Source organism: Papaver somniferum, unplaced genomic scaffold (genome assembly GCF_003573695.1).
Source record: "Papaver somniferum cultivar HN1 unplaced genomic scaffold, ASM357369v1 unplaced-scaffold_21, whole genome shotgun sequence".
Classification (NCBI taxonomy): domain Eukaryota; kingdom Viridiplantae; phylum Streptophyta; class Magnoliopsida; order Ranunculales; family Papaveraceae; genus Papaver; species Papaver somniferum.
The window spans coordinates 3018492-3038848 of NW_020631041.1; the positions used below are offsets into that span (position 1 = coordinate 3018492).

General features: G+C 35.9%; 3 protein-coding genes, 1 non-coding gene and 1 pseudogene across 5 annotated transcripts; 1 reads left to right on the forward strand and 4 right to left on the reverse strand.

Moving 5' to 3' along the window:
* Positions 1–1247: 1247 nt before the first annotated feature.
* On the reverse strand, positions 1248–2428 carry LOC113339400 (casparian strip membrane protein 1-like). Its single transcript, XM_026584684.1, has 3 exons — positions 1993–2428; positions 1734–1857; positions 1248–1632 (listed from the first exon to the last, which is right to left on the reverse strand). The coding sequence occupies exons 1-3, from the start codon at positions 2307–2309 to the stop codon at positions 1597–1599; spliced, it is 477 nt and encodes a 158-aa protein (XP_026440469.1). The 5' UTR covers positions 2310–2428; the 3' UTR covers positions 1248–1596.
* A 1955-nt stretch (positions 2429–4383) lies between these two features.
* On the forward strand, positions 4384–6037 carry LOC113339301 (codeine O-demethylase-like). Of its 2 annotated transcripts, none has more exons than XM_026584599.1 (3): positions 4384–5021; positions 5215–5539; positions 5647–5868. In XM_026584599.1, exons 1-3 carry the CDS (start codon positions 4525–4527, stop codon positions 5713–5715), a joined length of 891 nt encoding a protein of 296 aa, XP_026440384.1. In that variant the 5' UTR covers positions 4384–4524; the 3' UTR covers positions 5716–5868. The 2 variants fall into 2 exon arrangements, with proteins under 2 accessions (XP_026440384.1, XP_026440383.1); XM_026584598.1 differs by having other exon boundaries at positions 4389–5021; positions 5621–6037.
* Positions 6038–6288: 251 nt separating this feature from the next.
* Positions 6289–6374, reverse strand: TRNAM-CAU. The gene is given in 2 exon segments: positions 6289–6324; positions 6337–6374. It is a non-coding gene; the product is annotated as a tRNA-Met (tRNA).
* A 183-nt stretch (positions 6375–6557) lies between these two features.
* Positions 6558–8224, reverse strand: LOC113339294 (protein CURVATURE THYLAKOID 1A, chloroplastic-like). The gene is made up of 5 exons (XM_026584592.1): positions 7963–8224; positions 7360–7457; positions 7103–7210; positions 6890–6961; positions 6558–6779 (listed from the first exon to the last, which is right to left on the reverse strand). Exons 1-5 carry the CDS (start codon positions 8111–8113, stop codon positions 6711–6713), a joined length of 498 nt encoding a protein of 165 aa, XP_026440377.1. The 5' UTR covers positions 8114–8224; the 3' UTR covers positions 6558–6710.
* A 382-nt stretch (positions 8225–8606) lies between these two features.
* On the reverse strand, positions 8607–15695 carry LOC113339440 (annotated as a pseudogene).
* Positions 15696–20357: the final 4662 nt, after the last annotated feature.

The following is a 20357-nucleotide window of genomic DNA, read 5'->3' on the forward strand; positions in this document are numbered from 1 at the left end:
AGGGGAAGGTGGTTATCTTGAATTTATTGAAGAAGATGTTGATAGGATCTAGGTTGATTTCTGTTCGTTAGTTTTTGTTTGACTGTTTTTTTATTTTCTACCATATGAGGATTTCTTTTTTGATGATTATATGTAAGAGCGATATTTAATGAATTCAGCATATTCTTATAACTTACCTTGTGGATGATGGTGTCATAATCACGAATTTTAGGTAATGGTGCATAACTTTAGGACCAGTGGTAGATTTATATTCGCAAGGGAAGATTATTTTTTTTTTGTTTTTAATTTTATATTCGTCACGAATTTTAGGGTTAATAAAGATGTTGTTTGTTCTTCCATAATCGATAATCGACAATCTGTTTACTGGCTCTAGGAGCTAGTCTGGTTAACTGGTTTGCATGTTATCTGACTTTGTCTCCGGCGGTGACACATTGTTATAGGATTCTTCTCTGCAACAGATTTCTGAATGTTGGTAGGCATGCCAGTTAGGACATGTACTTCCGTTGATTTATTACTTGCGAGTACCTAATTTAAATAACTGACAGTCGTAAAAGAACCCTTCAGCAGGATCATTGAAAAAGATCTGTTACTGCCGAAATAACTGCGTTTTACATTATACATCCACAAACATGCATCATGTCTTTATCATAGGTTATTAGATTCTTAATCTATTACCACCAAACGAGGTAATCAAATCAACAAATTAAGAGAATACCTTTATTCAACAGTAGCCTTTTTTTTATAAATCCCTACAAGTTGATACTGCGGCAACTAAGAACAGATCCTTTTCATGGAGTGCAACAAATACTAATAGAAGTGTGTTTAATGAAGTGTGATACTAATAGTCATGGAGTGGCTGGTTTAGGACGTTCGTCGGATCTTTCCTTATCATCACACAAAAAAAAAAATGGGGTGAGAGAGGCTCGAACTCTCAACCTCAGGATCACTCGTAAAGCTATGAGACCTACGCGCTAGCCAACTGCGCCACCACCAGTTTCTTCACAATATATTGCTTGAGGTAAAGACACTTTTGCTGATGATTGAAGTAGAAAAAAGTTGATATTCATGATAGAGGAGGATCGGAGGATATAGCAGGTTCATCGTTCATTCTGTTGATAAAGGATGGAGACACCAAAACCAATGAACTTCGGTAGCTTTTTTTTTGCATGTACCATGTCTTCAGGAATTAGCGAAACAAATTTTTTGCAAATACCAAGTGTTAATCACCTAAAACTTTATACTTAACTGAAAATCAACCCTTGACTGCACGAGGATATATTGAACAATGATACGAGATTACTTGATTACAACACAATAATACCAAAGTAAATCACTTTTTTTTTTGCTCGGCTAAAGTAAATCAAATTTCATTACATTTTCTTAGATATGCAAATTCCATAATTAGGAATCAATTGATCAATGATGTCGAAGAACCAGAGCTGACATGATAACCAAAATGATAAAGATAAGAACACCAGCAAATGAAGCTACCACTGCACCACTTGTTTGCTGGCATAACTCATTGAACTGTTGGCATATTTCGATCCAGTTTCCCCTTCTGTTTCCTACATGAGCCTAGTATACAATAGCGGCAGCTTAAGCAGCACCAGTGGATGTCAAAGCGAGCATCACCTGTAACGGAAGGCATTTACGTTTAGCATGTTGTATGTCATAGAAAAATCAATTATTACACGATCAGGAGAAGTAACAATTGTGCTGTGCAAAATACTTACTGTGTCTGCGATTAGGAGAAGTAGCCTTGCTCCTGCAATGCTGGGGCGAATAATGCTAATAAGGGAGAACGGAAGAGATAGGAGAAGATATCCACAAGCTATCGCATTGGCCGCGACAAAAAACCTTCAAAGATGGGAAAATAGAAAAGCTTAAAAATTATACACAAACAAGCATATTGAAGTAACCTTTATATAGGGCAATGAAATTACTGATCAAAAAGAGAAGGAAAAAAATAGTATATGTCTCGTAAATAGGTACGTGAGGGCGGGGAGATCTTGGAAAGTTGCCCGGAATTGGAAGTGATGCGTAAAGAAGGGAAGAATCTGATCAGAAGTTCCCATGGTAATAGCGGCAGTGAGGAGGACAGCAAAACCGAAAAGCCTTAAAAGGAAATCAAAAATGCAAACTATTCTCTTCCATCCCCTTAAATGCTTGATAACTTTTGCTGTGCCCACCACCGCAGCACCGGTTGCAACTCCAGCTGCAAGTCCTTTGCCTTTAGTACTTGCAAGATTAGGGTTACTACTCTTCTCAGCTGGGACATCGACCACAGTTTCTCCATTGCCCTTAGACATGTTGGTTGAGATTGAAAAAAATTGAGAAAGAGAAATGGGGTTCTTGTTGTTGTTGGTACGAGGAAAGTTGGAATGTTTCGATTATTTGGTGAAATGGTTTGACATGGATTAAGCTTATATAGAAGATTTCTTTGACAGGAGTTGTGAAGCGCAATGAGCAGGAAGAGTTGTTATTATAATTTTGTTCAAAATAGTTTACCAACTAATCCTTCAATACATGGTTTATTTAAAGACTACTATCTACTCCACAAATATTGGCCAGTATTTAGTGCTTCAGGCTGTAACTTGGAGCTAGTACCCGATTTTTGTATAATATTCCTCTAGCTAAAGTGAATATCATCAGAGGTCTTTTCTTTAATAAACGAACAACTAAAAAAATCGTTTCAGTCAGTACATGTCGCCCGCTTTAGTAGGTCCAACCAGTACAAGAAAGAAACAAATAAGTTAGTCCGCTGAGGCTCTGAGCTAAACCAGAAAGTTTCATCACCTTGTTGTAAATTAGTCTTTGGATTCTAAGATCACCCTGATAAGGGCGTTGGCCATGGTACTATAAGGAAAAAAGGTTGCTAAGGGTGCAGAGTTGAGTTGAGAATCCCCCAAGTTGAGTTTGAAGTCTTAGCTGCAGATTGCTACGGACAAAGGTTTAACTATACCATACCACCATTTCAGGCACCAGATCAAATCCCGCAGCTAAAAGTTACAAACTTAATCATGCAATATCTGAGTAAAAAATTTCCCCAGGCTCCCACCCTTCCATCTGTCTATTTGAAAATGCAATTACGTTGATGTCGACCACTTAATAAATGATGCCCTACCTCGCAACTGCCTTGATAATTTACCACTCCTTGTATATTTTCTTCAAATTCTTTCGACTTCAATCACCATCAAACTAACAAAGAAAACTTATGGGAATTGTAAGGAGAAAACATATTTTACAGCTTGTGGATTCAATTAAACGTAGAAAACCCAAATTCTGCACACACCTTCCTGTACAATGATGATATCTGGTAAATATTGAAACAAGATGCATGGTAGACTTCCCTCCTACATCATTTAGAGGGGCAAAAAAAAAAAAAAATCTTGATCGCTCCATGGCTCACAAGCGACAATTGGAACATATGGATCATGCAAGGTAGTTAGGAAAAGGTTTTAAAGTCAATAACAGTGCACATGGCTAGACATAGTTGATTTGTGTAAGACTCTTTGTGGTTGATGGACTGTAAGTTCTTCGGCAAATACTGTGAGATTATGCGCTAACCAACTACGCGACCACCCCATGGTCAACCTGCCGTAGTAGAGTCTGAGTCTCTTCTCCTGATTACTCGGCCTGGGTATACGAAAGTCCGATTAGAATTGATATAGGAAATCCCAAATTTAGGAAAGCAAATCGAAACTTCATATACAAGTAATACTAATCCTGTTTCCTAAACATGGCCACATGGGTATCCTTAAAAGCTTATAAATACTCATTTTTTACTTGCACTAACAACAGTCAGAGTTAGGGGTAGGGTATTTTTGATTGACACATTTAATCATGCCGAAGAACAAAGGTAAAGGAGGAAAGAATCGGAAGCGAGGAAAGAGAGAACTAGTATTCAAAGAAGATGGACAAGAATATGCACAAATATTGCGAGGACTCGAGATCACTTGCTTGTTCTTTTCTGCTAGAGTGGTTAGTGGTTAGCTTTTTGTTTTCTAGTCGTAGGTTTCAAATAATTGAGTGGTTAGTGGTTACGTTCATAAAGAAATGTTTTTGAATTCGAACAACAAATAAAGAATATCCCTTAGCTAGGTACTGATGACCTAATTCTACCCAGTGAGACAATGACAAATAAACACGACACATTTCTGGTGGTACAGATTCGCTCTCACCAGATTAGGCCCTGTGTCTGTATTCGATGTTCTGAGTCATGCATGGGGAGGGGCAAACTTTGGGACGCCGATCTAAAATTCTCTCCACTTATTTAATGTATTCTCCCCGCAGTACCGAATCAAATATACATCGCTACGTGACTGACGTCCCATGCACAACAAATCAAAAATGCATCGTCATGGGTGGGACAAAGTCCCCCGCACACCAAGTTAAAAAGAAAAATAAATGCCCGGCGTGTAACACGGGCACAAATATAGCTTTTATATATTCCCCTACTCCTTGATTTTCCCTGTCTGTCTCACTTTATTTTGTTCATCATTTTTTAGTGATAAGAGACTATTCATGGAGACACCAAAACTTAGGAACTTCGGTAGCTTTTTGCCAGTACCTAGTGTTCAGGAATTAGCTAAACAAGTTCTTACAGAGATCCCACCTCGATACGTTCGCACTGATCAAGAACCGATGAATAAACTCTCTTGTGCGTCTAACATAGATCAAACAGTTCCAATTATTGATATGCAGTGTTTGTTATCTGCAGAACCGGAGATAGAGTTGGAGAAGCTTCATTGTGCTTGCAAAGAATGGGGTTTCTTCCGGGTGGTAAACCATGGAGTCGACAACTTAGAGAGTATAAAATCAGAGATTGAAACTTTTCTAAACCTTCCAGTGAACGATAAAAACAAGTATGGACAGAAAGAAGGAGATGACGAAGGATTTGGTTCACGCTTTGTTTTATCGGAAGAACAAAAACTCGATTGGGGAGACTTCTTTTACATGGTCACTCGTCCCCTCTACTTGAGGAAGCCACACTTATATCCAGAATTCCCCCTACCTCTCAGGTTATCGATTTCTCTCGCTCTCTTTAATTTGGTTTTACTGATATGATTTCATTTCTAGTATTTGGTTGGGTTTATTTTTTACTGAAACCCGTTTGCAATAGCGATATGAGATACGAGGTGGGTGTACGTGACACCGATTCCGGTGAAACTCCATGTATATGATTGTTCATGATAATCCAGTTCTTATATGCAGGGAGACAATAGAATCCTACTCATCAGAAGTGAGTAAACTAGCCATGACTCTCTTTGAGATGATGGGTAAAGCTCTGAAAATGGAGACTGGAGTCATGACAGAAATTTTTGAAGGTGGGATGCAAGCAATGAGGATGAACTACTATCCGCCTTGCCCTCGACCAGACCTTGTGATCGGCCTTAACGCACACTCGGATTTTGGCGGTTTGACAATCCTGCTTCAACTCAATGAAGTGGAAGGATTAGAGATAAGAAACAAAGGGGAATGGGTTTCAGTTAAACCGTTGGAGAATGCATTTGTAGTTAACGTTGGAGACGTTATGGAGGTAAAAAGAAAAAAAATGTTGATTAAATCAAGAAGTTACCGTCCGTTATTGTGTACTTTTTCTGACTGCATTTTCTAACAGATACTTACTAACGGGATCTACCATAGTGTCGAGCATCGGGCGACAATAAACTCAAGAAAGGAGAGGCTCTCAGTTGCAACATTTCACTACCCTAAACTAGAGTCGGAAATAGGTCCATCACCTAGCATGATCACCCCGAAAACACCAGCCTTGTTCCGAAGGATCGAGCGGTACGAGCTTCTCTTAAGGAAATATTATGCACGTAAACTCAATGGAAAATCAACCCTTGACTGCATGAGGATAGGAAACGGTTTTGAAGATGACAACACTGCACGATTGTACTAGTCCGATGGACATGGCTAGACATGGTTGTTTTGTGTAAGACTATTTGTGGTCGTTGAACATCCTTCGTCAATTGTATTTGTGAATTTTTTCTTTTTGTATTTGTGAATTTTTTTTCTTTTTTTACTTTTTGAAGCATCATTGTATTTGTGATAACAGTTCTTCTAAATGAACCGCCGATTTGGACAACTTTAAAACAACCCAGACACATGATATCGGGGCATGTCCATTAGGATTTGCAGGGGGTCAGGTTAATCGGATCCGCCATGTGTCTGTGTTGTATTAGTTTGTTTAAATCTGCGGTTCGTTTAGAATTTTTGGTGTGATAAATAGTAAGAGAAGAATAAAAACAGAAAAAAAAATAACAATAAAAAAAGAAAACAAATTGGGGTGAGAGAGGCTCGAACTCTCGACCTCAGGATTACTCGTATAGCTATGAGACCTACGCGCTAGCCAACTGCGCCACCACCCCATGGTGATCAGTTTCTGAAATCGACTTTGATGTGCATTAATCGTCTCTGAGCCTACAACAAAATGCAATAAAGATAATATAGCATGACGAATATATTAGAAATGCAATAAAGATAATGGCCAACTGTGATTGTAGATAAGTTTATGAGTTGAGTTCGATATAAATGATCAAAAGCTAAGGAAATGAAGTAAAAATGAACTTTTATTAACATTAACAGGGTTCAAGTACATATCATCTCTCTTATACAGGAGATCAAAAGAACCACACAGTGATTCTCAAATAAATCTAAGGACAATAAACAAAATAGCCCCACTGCAAGACCATCTCCTGTCCACTCTATTCGGTGGTTCCTGCAATCTTTTTCTTCAAGGATTCGATATCAGCTGCTAGTTCTTTTCTACTTGACTGAAGCACAATTCACAAGTAGTTTCAATTAGAAACCGTATCGAATTTCAAACAATATACACATAGAGATTCTCAAATGACTAAATTCCATTGAAGCATTTTAATGTTACCTTGAAGAGAAGGTATCGGTAGACAAACCATCCGGTGTAACCGAGTCCTACTAGTTCCATGATCTTTGGAAGCTGGTCACCAGTGAGAAAAACAAAAGAAAATTTAAAGGAATCCAATGGAGTCCCAATGAAAACTTGATTCATTGTCTAATGGTCAGAACACTGTTTCTTTTAACCCAAATGAAGAAACAAGATGCTAGTTGATTCGCTTACCAGAGGAACTGAGTTGATGGCGCCAACCACTACGGTGGAGAGCCAAAGTGCAACCAGACCTCCACCACCGTAGATAAGGACGGTAGACTTGTTTTCAAGTGCATCCCACTGTTTAACCATGACAGGGTACTTGTCAGCTTATTGCACAACAAGGAAACATAAGCAAGACAGACGACGTACAAAGATTCATCCCCATAGCAAGTCATAATTAAGCTATAGAAGAAATTCAAATGAACTGGGTATGGGATTGCTCTCACCTTCTCTTTTAAGTCTTCAACTATATCATTAACCTCAACAGAACCAGATGATGTCTCCTCAGCTTTGACTCGGAGAGTTGAAAATCTGCTGCTTGACTCTGCTTCAAAAGAATTCAGTAACATATTGCAGTTTCCATTTTAGTACTCATTATTAGAAATTCAATCTTCTAAATTTGGCATTTCATAAAGTCAGAACAATCATGTAAGCACTAAATAGATTACTATTAACATAGACTGCCTCTAGGCATAGCTAATCAATTGAGTGCACATCTGCAAAATCATGCTCTTTTGCCAAAGAATTTAAAAGTCATGGATTATAATTTCTTGAATAAGATTAGAATCAAATGAATGCTGAAGTCACTCTTGAACCGAAATTGGTATTAATTCCCAATAACTTCAAGTTGCAGCTTTTGAATTTGAAAATTATCCCAAAATTTTAGCTCAATCTGAGCCAATCTAGACTGAACAATTATCAACCCAAACAGCATACATATGAGATCCATGTGATCAATCCAGATTCCGGAGCAAACCAATCTGGAAGTTTTTCAGGTAAACAAAGGATTATGAACACTGTACTCAAAGAACCCAGACAAAGATTGGTACCTGGGTAGTTTCTGATGGAGGTAGAGAATGAAGAAACGGATGGACGAGGTGGAAGATAAGGCAAACCAGCTGAGCAGTTGATGGTCTTTGGCAAACGAGGTCTTGCCACTAGCATTGAAGATGCACTTGCAGCTGCATACATAGTTGCCATTACTTCTTCACTTAATCTCTATCTCTCCTCCCTGTACTTGTTTTCTCTTTTTCTCTTACTTTCTCTAAGATTTCTCACTAAAACTTCTTTAAACAAACTCCAAAATGTATGACCATTCATTTTGTTTATCCACACAAAATATTTCCCTCTCTTTGTTTCATGCAAATTATGCCACCAATTCATGACACGTGGTACAAACCCATGCTCTGATTGGTTGTTCATCTATCAAGAATCCTCCCCTTACTATACCCCCTTGCTCTTTGTCTTTAAATGAAGGAATATCTTCTCAAGAATACCAAATGGATGTGGTTTACATTTTAAAGCTTAATGGACAGAGAAAAGAACCCCCCAAAAAAGGTGGTTGTTGTGCGCATACGCGTGCTGTTGTATGATGCATTATACAGCTTTGACACAAATCTGGGGGTCTCTCTCTGGCTCCAGATTTATCAAAGCCAAGGTAAAAACAGTTTATAGCTCAACTCCTCCTTGTTTTATATGAAACTGATATCCAAAAAATAAAACCAACTTTGACACAAGTTGTTTTTCAAATGATTATACACTACAATATAGCTCAAATGCTAGGTGCTTATGTTTCATGTCCGCGTTACAACTTAATGGTTGCAATATGTACAAACTTAAGTCTCCAAACGCTCTCTGTTATTCCAGTACTCTGAATCCATATTGATCGGATAAAGATCAACAGCGGATGTTGATGACTCTGAGCACTTGAAATCCATTGAGTAACTCTCTGCTTGGTCATGCTTTCTCCATGGTTTTCTCTAATAGCTTCTACCTTCAAATCATATCCAGATTCTCTTATTGGATTTGAGACAAGTTTTTCAAGATGAGTCCGTTTTTCAAGCATGCTGACTACAGAAGACATTTTTGGTTTTCGTGTTGGGGATGTGTGGGTGCATGCCAGAGCTACATTAATCACTAGTAGAACCTCTTCCTCATCAAATTCTGATTCCATCTTCGGATCAACCAATTCCATCAAATTTCCATTTTCTTGAAGAATTAAAGCTTGAGTGACCAAAGGGTTGCAAGGTTAGGCCTTTAAAATATCAATTTAATCAGGCAATATTATACAAAAGAACCAGGTATCACTGAAAGTAGAACCTCAAGAGATTTATTACCCAGTCAAGAAGATAAAAACAGTCTGCTTCTTTAAGCATGTAACTTGTATTGCTCTTCCCACTAACAATTTCTAATGCAACAACTCCAAAACTGTAAACATCTGCTTTGTCTGTCAGATAGCCTCTCAATGCATACTCCGGTGCCATGTAGCCACTGAAAAGTAACGATTATACACCATTATAGTTATTTCATACAAAACAAGTAGGAGTTGAGTTATAAAAGCACCAGAATCCAGACGAAAGTTTTAAAGCATGAATCGAGAGGAAAGAATCAAAGTATGCCTACTTATATCTTGGAAAATACCAAATATCATATGTTTACCTACCCTACTATACAACTACTTCAAAGTAAGCAAACTTACCGAGTGCCCGCAATTCGAGTGCTAATATGGGTGTTATCCTCCTCATCAAGTTTGGCAAAACCAAAATCAGAAATCTTTGGGTTAAGATCCTCATCAAGAAGTACATTGGTACCCTTAATGTCTCTGTGAACAATCTTCAGTCTTGATTCTTCGTGTAGATAAGTTAGGCCCCTGGCTATACCCACACAAATCTTGTATCTTGTTTGCCAATCAAGCTTCAACTGAACCTCTTCTTCCCCTATAAATATGCAATCAATATTCAAAACCTTATTACACCTCAAGTCTTTGGTACTACCAAACTAGGCAAAACTCAAAGACCCGCTTTTCCTGGGACGGATGGATTACAATATCAGCTCAGCTTATTGACGAAATTAGTAAGCAAAAGATGGCAAAAACTTACCACACAAAGCACGGGAAAGACTATTGTTTTCCACGTATTCGTATATGATAACTGATTTCCTTCCATACAACATCCGTAAAGCCTTGTCAGGTTAGGGTGTTGTAGTGCAGAAATCATTCCAATCTCGTTCACAAATTCACGATTTCCTTGCTTAGATTTGGAAGATAATTGCTTAACAGCAATTGTTGTACCATCTAAAAGTTGACCCTGTATTTATACACGAGATTAAGTAATATATGGATGCACTTTTTAAAATCCTACGGACATGGTATCAAGATAACGATTTCCCCCAATGTTTTTCATGTAATACCTTATAAACAGGTCCAAAGCCACCTTCACCAATCTTGTTCTGGGAAGAAAAGTTGTTTGTGGCAGCTTTTATTTGTCTCAACGTGAAGGTATTAGTGTTTAGGTCCAAACCTCTGAGCTCTGTCAAATAGATATTACAGGGGAAAAAAAGGTTCATCAGTGTTTCTTTTTTAAAACGACCATCTTAAAGTCAGCAATGAAGATCAAGAAGTGTAGTATTAAAGATGCAAAAAATAAAGGACAATGGATTTTATGGATGCCCTTACACACTTAGAGTAACAAAGCATAAACTAGTCCTTCTACTGTGTACAATAATAAATAACATACACTTACCTTGCTCTCTATCCAGGTTAGACCTCAAGAAAATTATGGAATCGTTTCCATCTAATAAAAATGGCACCTCAAAGTGAAAGGAGTCTCTACTTGAACAAAATGGTCATTCCAGTTTATAGATCTCAGACCTGTCTTATTTACTAAATGGAAATTTCAGTTTTGAGTCTAGTGTGATGTCTGAAATCTTGGGTAGGATCCTAAACATGCTCTACTTAGACAAAATGATTATGTCAACGAACAGACGACTAAATTTTAATATCGATACTCAATGCTCCTGATTTTAGGATATACAAAATATGGCAGAATACGTCCTCTCTAACATCACCTGGCAAAAATCTAATTGTGGATCAAAATATGTCAATTTTTGTCACATGCAAAAGAGAGTCAATTGTAAACTTCTGGATTAAACAAAAGAAATCCCCTAATTTATTGATTGGAAAAAAAAAAAAAACTTCCAGATTTAGACATCTTCAACACCATGAAGCTAAGAAATATACTCATATATAGCCCTGAACTTCATATCCTAAACATAAGTGCTCTCGCACAGACTTACCTTGATCGATCCCATTTTTTCTCCCCAAATAACCCTTCCACCAGAAAGCACCTAATATAATGCACACAAAGACAAAATACAGAAACGACTATAATGCCCACCAGAACACCTATCTTCTTTCCATGAGGTCCTACATTCAAACAAGAGACATCATCAAATATAAAGTCAAATTATTTGGTTTTGCAGCCCACACGGCCTAGCACAGCAAGTAAGTGGAGAGAGGTGGGCTTGCGAAAAAGTCTGCTAAGAGGGTGCGCAGTACCAGTATGTAGTACAGAGATAGCTGAAACAAGAGGACCATAGGTTCCGTTCATAGGGATCCTTTGAGTGCCTCTGCCAGCCGAGTAGAACCGAATTTCCAAGGTATTACTAGTCACAACTGCAGGTAAAATTTCAATGTGTACCTTACCAACCCCACCTGCTGCTTTCACAATGTCAAAATCTTTCAACTCTAGCTTTCCCTACAAAAACTATCAAGTTAAATACTGAATTTCATAAGTTGGTCCAGCGATTAAAATTTCTCACAATAATGGTGTAAGTTACCTGAACGTAGACATCAAATATTCGCCTCCCAAGACTTCCATACGAGTCATTAGCATAAAATATTATCTCGGCGAAGTGGAGTTTGACTATATAATTACCATTAAGCAGACAAAACCCGTAGTGAGTTAGAGAGAGGGGAGAAATGCTTGCTGTCAAGTATAACTCTGGGTTAGCCATTAAGACTGATGTATTTGCACGATCAATTGTATAACTGTTCTCATCGCTGTTGTCCATGAAATGACCAGTGCTACTGAAGGCCCAATTATGGCTATGGTAAAACTCTGAAGCACCACCAGGATCCTTATCGTCATAATATGTTGTATTAGTACCGTCTCCGTTCTTAAGAACAAATTCTCCTCCACCGCAATTTATATTGGAATGAACGAAGATCTGGAAAAGTGTAAGGCAATTGTTAACATCTGTATAGATGGACACAATTTTTGACATAGTTCAAAATCTTCTAACACATTAAACCATTTTTTTTCTTTAGATTAGCAAATTTCTCTGTCCATAATTTTAAGCTGGCATTATTGATAACACTGTTGTCAGTTCTTCAAGAGAAAACAATCTCTAATATTTGCGAGGGAAATAGACTTACTCGGTTGACAAGAAATATGGTTCTTCAAGCATGAAGCTATGCCAGTACTTCATATCGAAAATATGAAAAGAGCATGGCAGGATGGTGAGATCAGTTTTTTAAGAGACCACCTCTTGAATTTAAATTTCAAATTATGAAATAAACATTATCGAAAACTTACATGGTGCTCCTCATTGCAGAGGTTCCAAACAAATTTCTGTAGGTAAAACAGTACAAAAAAATGTGAAATGAAATTCATCACAAAGGTATATTCAATATAATATAATTTGTTAACCTAAGAAAAACCTACAAGCTGGGTGATAAGAATTATTCTTACATAGTGTTCCGATAGTCACAGTCCTCTGGGTTATCCAGTGTAAAATTGTTGTATGAAAGATCACTACATGTGAACAATGAAATATGAGTAATCAATAATAGAACATCTAAGCAAGATTTGTCAACCTATACACCACAACAAAATGGCCATCATGATAAACTAATGATTAAGCAATAAGGAAGTGAAATTACATGTTATTTACTTTTCCATCACGCGTCCAATTCGGTAAAGGGCCATTCAGAAAGTTGCCAGTTAGGTACCTATTAGAAAACCAATCCATCATAAACTATTTTATATTAATCAGCTGAGTTGATGGAAGTAAGCATGGTTATATCTTGTGCCCCAAAGTTTTATGTCAGAAAAAAGCATAATCTTAAATTGAACTTCTTACATGAAATTATTAGTCTCTGCAAGGCGAGCAAAGGTGTTTGGAATTTTTCCTGAAAGATAGTTAAAGCTGAGATCTCTGCAAGAAGAGGAAGCAAGACAATAGTAACGAGAGTTTTTCAAATAGGAAACATTATTCTACCAAGCTACTTCCTAACAGGCTTCAAAATATGCATACTCTGTTTTTAGTTTCTTGTTATGAACGTCGCTTTGAACTTACAACCAGAAAGGTATTTTATGAATAGGTAACGACACTGATATGTTTAAGCATGATTGGTGATACTATCATTCACAGCTGAAAGAACAATCGTTGCGACAAAAATATGTTACTCCAATTTGCTGGGTATCATGTTTTTTAATCAAAATTATGATCCAACAATGGTTACTGTCCATATTCACCAAAATGTTCATTTAGCTAAACAAAATTAATACATTTTGTTTGAAACTATGCTTAAATTTGAAAATAGTACACCATGTTAAAACTAAAATGGTAACCAACGAAAATTATAGAATGGGGTAAACATTCTAACCACAGCATATTATTCTTCCATTAGTATTGGAAATTTGGAAGAGTCAAGAAAATGTAATTGAGATTGTACTTACAAGCTCGTAAGGCTTGTCATATTGCCAAGGTAGTCAGGTAATGCTCCGTTTATATTGCAACTCCTTAGAATTCTTAACAGAACCAAATAAAAGAAAGTTCAAACTATAAGACAAAGATAACACACTCAAATTGTATTGAATAAGAGAAAGCAAGGAAGTTATAGATGTATATGTGTATGCACATATATATTCACACACATACCCACACACGCGCATACACCCGCATAAGAGAGAAAGAGATGCTGAACTCACAGGTATGATAGGCTTTTCAGGTTATCCAAAAATGGTGGGAAAGGACCTTCTCTACCCTTTAAATCACTAATTTTCCTGCATAAGACGTTCGGTCAAACATGTAAAAAAACACATAGGTAGTGATACGAAGATAATCTATATAGAGTTGCTTCTTATAAAAAATCTTACAACTCACACAAATTTCTTTGAAACAAGAAAAAAAAAACATGTTAGGTAGCAATTACTATCAACATAAAGCAGCATTGATGCATGAACTGCCCAGTTTTAAGAAGAAGAAAAAAAAACAGGATGAAATATGGGGAAAAAAATTGTTTAAACAACTAACTGTGTAGCTAACTTTTCCAAGACAGAAATGTCTGATGGAATTGGCCCTTCTAAACCGCTTGCCTGGATTTCTCTACAGAGATCAAATAAATTATAAGTAACGAGTGAAAGTAATGAATTCTAACTTGCATATATAGCAGTTAAGTAACTCAAAAGGTTAAAATTTGTCAAAGATATTCACAATCTTGTGAGGTTTGTCCAATTTTTTATAAAACTAGGTATCTTTCCGCTGAATTGATTATCACTTATCCGTCTGCAAAACAATCATAGAAACATTATCACTTATTGCACAAGTATAAACTATATAAATATTGTTCAATCGATCAAACTTGGAAATCCTTATAAATCTTACATGTCCATCAAGTTGGTTAACTTAGAAAATGTCTTTGGCAATGCCCCCGTAAAATTGTTCGATGTTAACCATCTACAGTTGGAAATACCAATATAAGTCCTCTACCATTACCAACAAACAAGTAAAAAAATCAATAGGTGGAGAAATACATCACATTGTATTTATGCCAATAATATCTCCAAGTGTTTGAGGAAGAGGCCCAGAGAAGTGATTGTAGTCCAACCAACTAAAAATAAACCTCAGTTTCAGTTTATAAGATCCCTGGATGTATACTGAATCGACAAGGAGAGCGGGGATTCCGAGGAACAAGAAAACTTACAGATCTTTTAGGGTAGTGATATTTCCTATCTCATCCGGGATTGAACCAGATAATCGATTCCCAAGGAGACATCTGCAATATTTGTTTCAGTGAGATAAAGAATGGTAATGTGTTAAGAAAAGTGATTACTAATTAGCCATGGGAGAATGAACTGTAGAGATTATGCTTACATTTCATTGAACCCCATTCCTTAGGGATTGTACCTTTGAGTAAGTTATAATTGAGGACACTGTTAGAAGGAGTAACAAAATTCAATAAATTAGGGTATGCGGCCGATCCCTTAAGATACTCTTCATTTAACAAGCAAGCATTTGACGATTTCTTTTCTGCTATGAATTTTCTCAAACAGTTAGCATGCACTCTTAAGAACCAAACGTTGGAAACAGCCTTGATTCAATGATATTATTCGTGTATCTATTTGGAGTATTAACATTCTTCAGAACAAGACTCTGGGCACCGCTGGAAACCATCTCCGGATGATCTCCGACAAGTTGTTTGAAAACAACTTGATAATTTGTATAATTTCACTATGAGATAATACATTACTGTAGGTTTTGAAGAGGGATAGATTTTTCTGAAATTTTTGCATTATCATAACACTAAACGAAGGAAACGATTTCGATGTTCTTAAAGGGCAAATCAATCTGTTATGGTGATTCAATGTTTATCTGGTTCACGATAGTATTTCTTTTTTAATTTATTTTTTTTGTTTTTAGAGCTTCTTCCTTTAAACCGTGATTTCCAAAGCTGCTGATGGAGGTATTTTTTCTTGCTTGAAACCTATTATTAGGGGGCGTCACATGTATCGTTAGTGACTCAAAAGTTAATTATGGAATGTGTTGATGCAACAATGAATGTCTAAGTTATCCGCATAGAACCGAGAACCCAAACTCATTTTCCAGTAGCAAGTATCGGGTCTGGGTAGAAGACAATAGCTCCCAATTATAGGTCATAGTTTTTACGCCGGCCTGACCAAGCCTTGCACAACCCGTCATCTCCTTCATCAACCATAAATCTTCTCTTTTTATTCAATTGAAATCACTTCATCATCTGCGATTAATCGGTGATTCCAAAACTTATCATCGTCGATCAAAATCTTCATTAAAATGTGGAAGAAGCAAATTGATAGAAACGATGGTAATCGAGAAACCAATTATGTTTGAAATGTTAGATTGATTAATAAGGTAGAAAAAAAATTAGGTTAACAAAATCATTTGCGGATAGATTTTTTTGATTTTTTGTTACTGTTAGAAAAAAAAATCCAAAGTTTCTCTTTTTTTTTCAACTTTTTCTTCCCACCAAAATCGCTTAATATGATTTTTTTATCACCAATTATATAACAGCTCTTATGAATCTAATTATCAGTTAATTAAATTATTAGTCCTAACCGTATATGGATTGTTTAGTCGTTATAAAGTTATTTTAGATAAGGGGTTTTGAAATTATTTATGGGTGACCCTTTTTTATCCTATTAGATGACGCCCCTCTATTGGTATGTGACGTCCTAATAATAGCTTTCTTTTGGTTGGGGGTGTACCACCCCAACAACAATTGTATTTTTGTCATCTACTTACGTATTGGTATACACCTCAAGACAAAATAGTACCCCCATGGCCCCACCAGCATCTTTGATTATTTCACATAAGCTAATAACTTCTGTCACTCCATGTAAGTTAGTGAAATCCTTCAAGTTTTCCATGTAAGTTAGTGAAATCCATTTTTTAATATTCTATTTCATGTCTACTAAAACTTTTGGAAAGAAAGATACCGCATTTCCTAGATTTGGGATGTATGGTTGAGAAAAAAAACTTTCAAAGCTATGATGTAATTGTGGTTCTTTAAACATGTTTATCAATTAATGTGGTTGATTCATAAGAATGACAATGGCAGTCGTGATTCTTGGCACCAAACATCTTCATACCACCTAGATAATTTCCAAAAAAAATTATATTGTGATTTGTTTCTCTCTAAATACGCTACAGGATTTTGTTCTCCATATATCAAAGTATAATTAATGAAATAGTAATATATATCTGAAGTGTAACATTTAGATGGTGCATACTGCAAATGGAATTATGAGTAAGTCGATCAAACTGTGTTTTTTTTGTATACTTCAACACCAGTGTACTTCAATGAACTAAGTTCAATCAAACTGTTTTTTTTTTTACTTCAAGACCTCTACTTTAGTAGACCGAGTTCTGATATCTTTTGGATGTATACTTTTTTCAAAGTTCTTAATTTGGTACAAAATGAACCCCATCCGGCATAGTTTGAATATAAAACATTGAGCAAATCTTGTTCGATCAGTCTAATTTCCCTCTTCTTAAAAATCAACAAAAACTTGTGTCATAGATGGATCATTTTCATTTTCTTCCAAAATCTCAAGAATCATCTATTTGATTTTTGAAGTAATTTTTGAAAATTTTAAAATCCGATATGTGATTCCCCAATTTGTCATCTAACAAAGAAAATAAAAAAATCAAATGAGAATCTAACGATTATATAAATATATAAGTTCCTGAAAACTAAACGATGCAACAAAACCGATAAGTTTACTCATGCCATTTATATTTATTTGCGTCGGATACTCATGCCATCTGACACTTCTACTTTTTTTCTCAAGTATGAACCTCCAAGTCGATGGAATATGTGTTTGTTATATTCTGAATATGATAACCAAAAATGCGTGTTAGTACAAAATAAATGGCCAATGTATATGTTCAGTCAAGCGAGGACATATTACATCCAAACACTTAACGAAGTAACTATGTTGATTTTGTAACCTATAATTATAGCGTTAGTGTGTTATGGACGGAGAAACTCAATTCTATTAAAACTAATAACCAGGGCCGGCCTTGAGACAAAGCATCTGAAGCAGCAGTGCTTTGGGCATAAAGTGAAGAGGGGCATCAAATCCATTATAACTTGGTTTTTAATAGTTTAATTAATATAGTAAAGAAAGAGAAAGCACAGAGGATCATGAAGGATTAAGAGTCGGATGAAATTTAATGATCCCATGGAAAGACTGAATCATTCACTGCCTCATTTACGATAATTACATCCATCTCACACTAAAACTCAGTTTGGAATTGTTTTTTTTCAACTAAAAACACTTTGTAACAAATTTTTACTAAAGTTGTGTTTGGTAAATTTTTTTCAAACTGTTTTTGGAGAGAAGTACTTTCATTTTAGGCTTGTTTTTAAAAGCAACTCAGCACTAGCTTTTAAAAGCTGAAAAAGCAGAAGTTATGGACCCACGTAATTCGATTTGATTGATTCTCTATTTTAACCTTGTTATTTTATTATAAAGACAAGTTTTACCCTCAAATATTACACACTTAACATTATATTTCTAACTTTTATTTTCTTTCTCTATTTTTTCATTTTTCATTTAAAAATAATAATTAAAATAATAATATTCTTTAAGCAAACCATAATCATTATTTTCTTTATTAAATAATATAGAAAATTATTTAAAAAAATAATAACATAAATATCACTTATATTTTATTAAATATATTAATATTGGAAATATAATTTACTATAATAAAATTGTATTCAAAACTAATTTTTGAAATATGTATGTTTTCGTCATTAACTACATCAACACTTTAAAATACCAGTTTACCAGACAGAATTTACAGTTTGTTAATTGCACAGTGCTTTTTAAATTATAGTTTACCAAACGTCATGTCAATTTATTTCCACAGCACGGCAAAGCAACACACAACACAGCATAACAGAAAAGCACTTTTCTAAAACTCACAGCAATAGCAAACTAGCCTTAAAAGTTGCTTAAAAGATATGACTATATATAATGGTAAATCATGCACATAAATAAAAAAATAAATAAACTAACGCCATTGTTTTTAATCAACTTTTCTCGTGTATTTTGTTAATCAACCAGAAGAATGGTTACTTAATAACTTTTCATAATAATTTTACACCAATAGTCAACGTACATTGACAAATGGCTAGAAACCACTGTTTGATGGGGCAATATTTTTGAAGCTTGGTTCGGGCATCATTTACTTCAGGGTCGGCACTGAACAACAACATTAAAGTGAGTCTCCAGAGGCGGCAAGAGCCGCACCAACTAACTTTGAGTGTCATTTTTGCATTTTTTTTCAATTTTTCTTTCGTTTAGTACGACGTGGCTTCTCTTCTAATTGGTTGGATTATAGGTACGATGATTTTATTCGCGCGTGATGTCTTTGGTTTGAATTCAGGATGACCCAGCTGAGCCAAGGAAAAGATAGAATTAGCATCTGACTCCTTCATGCATGTTCCACCTGGCTCGGAGGATATATCTCAGGTGATAGAACCTCATAAGTTTTGCTTTTTACATCGTAAAAAAGTGCTCGTTAGATTTGTTGTAACACAAGAGGACCCTTTTTAAACATCCACAGAAGAAATTAATACAAGGACAACTCATCAGCTACTTACTTTTGCCACCCTATGAAGTAAATTTTCAATGTTAAGACTGATTTTCGTTGATTAGACCCTGGTCATGAATTTGATTAAATGACTGAAATGCTTCATATTGAATTGACATGTAAATACAAAAGAAGACGGAATAGAAGTTGACGGGACGGATGGATCCAACTGATCATTGAGATCTATTTGATCCAAGCTTGGGGTGCCGAGCAAGCAGAATGCATAGGGTTAAGGGAAGGAATGATTTAAGGATTAGTCTTATGGTCTGCCAATCTGGCATTTAGATTGGAAGTCCACGTCATCTAGAATACCCACCCAAGTCTTATGGTCAATATAATCTAGCATCTAGATGCACTGACCATTTCCACGAAAAATATAATCAGGTCGCGTTGAATGGAACAGCGCAACCATCTCAGCCGTTCGATCAAAAAATTAAACAATCTCGCTGAACCATTCTGCAAAAAGTATAATTTTGGTTGCACCGAATGAAACAACGCAACTATCCTGCTACTAGTTAGCATTCGAGATATATCTAGAGAGAGAACTATAAGAGAAGAATATGCAACGCTTTTTGTCTAATCCAGAAGCAAAACTAGCACCATAAGACTTAGCTAGGCTAAGTCCTATGGTCTTCTAATCTAGCATCTATATTGGAAGGTAGGAAAACCTCCTAAGTCATATGGAAGTTCTAATTTAGTACGCTAGTCGCTGAATGGAACAGCGAGGCGGCGCTGAATGGAACAACTCATAAGTTTATTTTGCTTTGCGCTGAACTGAACAGAGCAAATAGTATGGAATATTCCACTCTGCGCTGAACCATTAAGCGAAAAGTAAATTCTTCCTGCACTTAGCCATTCAGCGAAACTATTTCGCTACTAGTTCACATGAAAAATATATCTAGAGAAAGAAGTAGTATTAACAAATAAAAAACGTTTTTTCTTTTAATTTAGAACACTTTTTGGCTAATCTAATGATAGACACAATTTTGTGTCTTGTTCTATATATTGATAGTGTTCATTT

Bases quoted from the DNA above. Each gene is read 5' to 3' on its own strand.
- LOC113339400 (XM_026584684.1), bottom strand. From the start codon at position 2,309: ATGTCTAAGGGCAATGGAGAAACTGTGGTCGATGTCCCAGCTGAGAAG. The intron at 1,858-1,992 runs GTACCTATTTAC...CCATCTTTGAAG, and splicing joins CAAGATCTCCCCGCCCTCAC to GTTTTTTGTCGCGGCCAATG. The intron at 1,633-1,733 runs GTAAGTATTTTG...CTTCCGTTACAG, and splicing joins TTCTCCTAATCGCAGACACA to GTGATGCTCGCTTTGACATC.
- LOC113339301 (XM_026584598.1), top strand. From the start codon at position 4,525: ATGGAGACACCAAAACTTAGGAACTTCGGTAGCTTTTTGCCAGTACCT. The intron at 5,022-5,214 runs GTTATCGATTTC...TCTTATATGCAG, and splicing joins GAATTCCCCCTACCTCTCAG to GGAGACAATAGAATCCTACT. The intron at 5,540-5,620 runs GTAAAAAGAAAA...ATTTTCTAACAG, and splicing joins ACGTTGGAGACGTTATGGAG to ATACTTACTAACGGGATCTA.
- LOC113339294 (XM_026584592.1), bottom strand. From the start codon at position 8,113: ATGGCAACTATGTATGCAGCTGCAAGTGCATCTTCAATGCTAGTGGCA. The intron at 7,211-7,359 runs GTGAGAGCAATC...ATGGTTAAACAG, and splicing joins TTGAAGACTTAAAAGAGAAG to TGGGATGCACTTGAAAACAA. The intron at 6,962-7,102 runs GTAAGCGAATCA...ACTGGTGACCAG, and splicing joins CCATCAACTCAGTTCCTCTG to CTTCCAAAGATCATGGAACT.